We start from the raw sequence: 4,953 nt of genomic DNA, 5'->3' as shown, positions 1-4,953 counted from the left end.
TGCAATGCACGTCCTTTCTCTCGTGGTGGCTCCATATTACTTAGGTGCTCACCTGAAACACCTCAGATCCAGAAATGGGAACAGCATCCTCTTCACTACCACATACACCCCAAACCCAGACTCTTGTCTTTGCTGCTTTGAGACTTGGCCTTTCACCCCTACTTTTCCTTATTCCTTTTTTCACACCCATCCTTATAAACACCGGACACTCTTCCTTATACATTGAAGACGTTAACACAGAAGATTCTACTGTAACCTAACACAACACGACTTAAATGTCCACAAGGACAATTCAGAGAGAAGCCCGAACTCATCCACTTTGAAGATTATCAATCAGAATCCCCTTCAGCCACTAACTCCCATGGCCTCACTCTAGAAAGACCTGATGATAATTCTCCAGTTAGATGCTGCTCCACCTCTGAAATCTCACATCCTGTCCAACCTTGCATCCAAGCATTCTTACACCCAGTTACTTCTACGATGCTTGTTCTTTGACCGTACATGGTCATTTTGTCCCCTGATTCCTTTACCGTCCTCTTATTTCTCACTGTCTTCCTATCCTTTATTTCCTAATCTACAATATCTAAACTCCATGGCCCTCCTTCAATCAGTATTTAGTCATTAACCTCATTGTTCTTGCCCCAATTCTGTGCCGTATTAGTGATCTTATTAATTCCCAATCATGGATCAATATATGTCTTCTTATGTGTATTTAATAAGCAGAGTTCAAGAAAATCACGCAGATGGGTAGACTGGTGTCACTGAAACCTGTTGTCACCTTCAACACTAACTAGACCCACAGTGTTGCCAGAAAAATATTCTTTTTCTTCGTAATCATCTCTCACTGTCAATCCTACAATGACTATTTCATAACTTCTCACACTCAGACTTCCTAACCTAGAACCTCCTCTGTTCACTCTCTTGGGTGGAATTTAATTTCTACTCATAAGAACAAAAAAGATTCCATTAGAAATTAATAGATGTTTCAACTTTCTGCCTTCACACCCTGAAATAATCCTGAAATTCAAGCCAATCCTTTCTTCTGTCATTCTAATGAATGGAAATAACTGTTTCTTCTCCTACTGAAACTTGGTCCTCCTACCTATGGTCCATATTCCATTCTGCCTGTCTCTTCAGAGTTTTGATGCATTGCTTGTAGATCCTTTCCAAAACATGTAAATATATCCCAACCTTTAAATCCCCTACTATTACCACTTCAGCATTCTGTCTGGTTACCACCACATCTCTCTCCTCCCCTTCACAGTGCAGCCTCTGGAAAGAGATTTCTGTATTCATAGTTTTTTCTCCCTTGTCTCATCGCTACTATAGTGGAGCTGCTGCTGAAAGACTCAAATCATGATCTTTGCACTGTTAAAAATCAATAGACACCTTTCAGTCACCATCTCACTAGACAGGCATTTCCTCTTCTCTTCTCATTCAGGACACCAGCCAGTTCTCATTGGCCACGTGCCTCTCTGGGCTACCCTTTGAGGTTTCTCTGATACTTTTTCTATTGCCCATCACCTCAGGGTTTGGGTTCCTTGGCGATTTTCTTTAGTCTCTGGTTTCTTCTGAATTTTGCTCTGGGTGTGTGTCTTGGTGAAATTACATCTGTTCTCAAAGAGTAGTACTGTATCATAGATAACATAGTGGGTAAGGAACTGGGCTTGGAGTCTAGTAGAATTAGGTTCTAATCCTTATGTGTCTTTAGGCAATTATTTAACTGCAAAAGGATTGATTTCCCTTCTATTAAGTGAGGATAATATCTCCTCTAAAGGCCATAGTGCTAAATTATCAGTGGTCAATGACACAGATTCTTGAATCAAACCAATGGCACAAATTCCAGTTGTCAATTACTATGGTCCTGAAGAAAATTACATCCATTCTTCCATGCTTCAGTTTCCTCATTTATAAAGTGGGGCTGATTTACTTCATAGGATTAAATAATACTACTTAATTCATAATATTAAAAGAGACTCTTTATAAGAAAACCCCTAAAACAGCCTCATCAGTTTAGAATGCTAAAAAATTCAAACCTAGATAGCAGCAGGAAGGAGATGGGGCAAGAAAGCCTCACGACTGGATTTACTTCCACTGTTGACCTCCGGAGGGTGATGGTGCATAAACTGGAAATGTCCCTTGTCATTCAAGGTCTACCTCACTCCTATCAGCTTCTCACCTCACAGTTCCCTGAGGCGCACACTTGAACAGGCTCAACACCGGGAGCAGTTATTGTGAAGGAAGCATCTCTTACTGATAGTCTCTAGAACTTGCCTAAAAAGCAATCTCTTGACCCTCAGGTTTTCCCAGTTACAAGGACTCAGCGTACCCTGGCACATTTCTTCCTGCCCCTCAGGGAAGATCTTCCAGAATATGGCTCTCAGCTTCCTCCCTGCCTAGCCCTGTTCTCAACCACCCTTCTCCTGCTGGGAATGCTCTTCACAGGGATTAAGTAACATTATGTTCCACGCTCCTGCCTCTATAGAAGGAACATTGTTCTGGCTGGAATCTGACTGGAAACTGTATCATTATAGGTAGGTCTGTCCTGGTCTCACGGATTCAGCATTGATGTCTCAGGAAGAACTGGAGCCCAGTCAGTGACCCAGCCTGACGGCCACATCACTGGCTCTAAAGGTCCCCCCTGAAGCTGAGGTGCAACTCCTCCTACCTGTAGTGGACTTCCTTATCTCTTCTGGTATGTCCAGACAACATAGTATGAGGGAAAAAAGGATTTCTTTATCTAGTAACAGGCATTCTAGGTTAAACACATTGTCATGGCCAAGTTCCAAGTCGAGTCCTGGGGCTAGTGGTTCTGAGTGACCCACCCAGGTTGCCTCTCTCCTCTTTTCTCTCTTCTAATTCAGTTTCTCTAATATCTACTGTGTGCCCCCCCAAAATTACTGATTCCTAATCATCTTTATTTTTCTATACTATTTCTCACAGTGCATTTAGTGAACATTTGTAGCAGTGTTGAATTGGCCATGTTAACTTTAGTGTCTGCAGACCAGTTCACTTTTACTTCAGTAAAAATGTACAGGTCCTCATTTTCCATCCCTTTTAACTCCAAATCTATTTACAGAGAATTAGTGTTATTTATAGAGTCTCAGATAACAGCACAAACTAAAATTATTTTCATATGGTTTCAAAAACTTATTTTTCCTTAAAACTACCTCAAAATTAAAAAGCAGAACACAAATAATAGTAATCAACAGTTTAAAATGTATTTAAACTGAAATTTTATTTAAAATGTATTTTTTAATTATAGCTGTTTTAATAAAAATAAAACTACTTACAATTCTAGTTTCAATGTCCATCTAGTGGCTAAAGTAAATAATCTCACTCTCTATGCAGGCTGAGTCTAGAGTAAATATGTACACCTTAAATGTAAAACTGTTGAATACTGCACAGGGTTCCATCCGGTAGGAGAAACTGCTGATCCTGGGCTGACTCATGAGCACCTGCAGAACCACAGGCGCGTGCGTGAGAGAAGCAGAAATACGGATCCTCAGCACTTCTGGGAAACAGCAGTTCCTTATGCAAGAACCTCCTGCATCCATGCCCTCTGAGAGCAGAGATGGGGCTACATAATTAATTTTTGTTTTCTCTTCCCTCGAATCCCCCCAGATTCCAAATCAGAGTCTGCCCTCTCTGAAATGTTCTCAGAAAATTGTCCCTCAAGTCATAAAATAACGACCTTTCTTCTTCCCACTGTCACTCCACCCCTCTCCAGCCCATTCTGAGTTGGTTGAGGCAGGAGGGTGGGGCTTCCTGTCACAAAGTGTGGGCTTGGGCAGGGTTTGCTGGGGGAGGTGATTGGTTGCAAGAGCAGGAAGCTTTCCAGAACAAGTCATGACATCACTGACCCAGGGTTTAGTTAAGTATCTTACAGTGAAAATGTCCCAGCAAGAAGAGGCAGCATCATGAAGAGGCTAGCGGGCAGTGTGCTGGGGCTTCTGTTTGCCCAGGTTTGCTGTGAGTTGGGGCTGCCCCACAGGGGAATAGGGAGGACTGAGCAGCTGCTGAATTGTTGAGGGGTGACGGGCAGAAGCTAAGTCCTGCAGACTTTCTATCCTCATCATCTATGGGTATTGGGGGGCAATCTCAGGGTTTTGTAGGTGTTACAGTGAGTTACAGTGCCCCTCACCTGTGACTGTTTCCCTGTTTCTCATCAGGTGTGCGAGGGGCGGATGTGGAGCAGAGTCCCCCCGCCCTGAGTCTCCAGGAGGGAGCCAGCTCCACGCTGCGGTGTAATTTTTCCTTCTCCACACAGAATGTGCAGTGGTATCGTCAGAACCCTGGGGGCCGCCTCATCCACCTGTTTACCATTGCTTCAGGGACAAAGCAGAGTGGAAGATTAAATGCCACGACAGTCCCTAAAGAACGCCGCAGCTCATTGTACGTTTCCTCTTCCCAGACCACAGACTCAGCCACTTACTTCTGTGCTGTGCAGCACGGTGCTCCCCAGGCAGCTGCAGCCTGTGCACGAACCCTCAGCGGGGCTCAGCCCCTCCTCCAGCCACGGTCTCGCTCTCAGGCCGCCACACTGTTTACAATGCTCAGTATTCCTTACCTACATTGGTACAGTTTTAACCACAGACAGTTTTTGGCCCTACAGATTTGGGACGTTGGTCTTTACCTTCCTTCTGCACCAGAACCTTCTAACTTGTAACCTGCAAAGTAGCTGATAAGAGGACAGAATTAAAATAAACATTTAACCACAGTATGTTGGAATCAAAAATGATAAAAAGTGAAAGGAACTAAAAGAAGAAAATATTACTCCAATAAGGATATTATCCGGCTTAGTTAGGTTTCTCAAAACATGTTCAGTTCTGCTTCACTACAATGTGTCCCAACAGACATTTGCAAATACTTACATCCCATCTTACTAGGGCAGCAAAACAAACAACAATTAAAAAAAAAAACCTTACTGAATGTTTAAGTGAACTTGGTCCC

The 4,953-nt window shown here is 43.0% G+C and overlaps 1 gene segment (V, D, J or C); it reads left to right on the top strand.

The window, feature by feature from the left end:
* Window positions 1-3,911: 3,911 nt before the first annotated feature.
* Window positions 3,912-4,669, top strand: LOC130844607 (T cell receptor alpha variable 22-like). The segment is given in 2 exon segments: window positions 3,912-3,972; window positions 4,173-4,669. Coding segments are annotated over 2 exon segments (549 nt in total).
* The last annotated feature ends 284 nt before the right edge of the window (window positions 4,670-4,953 follow it).

Source organism: Hippopotamus amphibius, chromosome 2, assembly GCF_030028045.1.
Source record: "Hippopotamus amphibius kiboko isolate mHipAmp2 chromosome 2, mHipAmp2.hap2, whole genome shotgun sequence".
In the NCBI taxonomy this organism is placed as follows: Eukaryota; Metazoa; Chordata; class Mammalia; order Artiodactyla; family Hippopotamidae; genus Hippopotamus; species Hippopotamus amphibius.
Note: the sequence above shows the minus strand (reverse complement) of the source record. Positions and strands in the feature narration are given on the sequence as shown.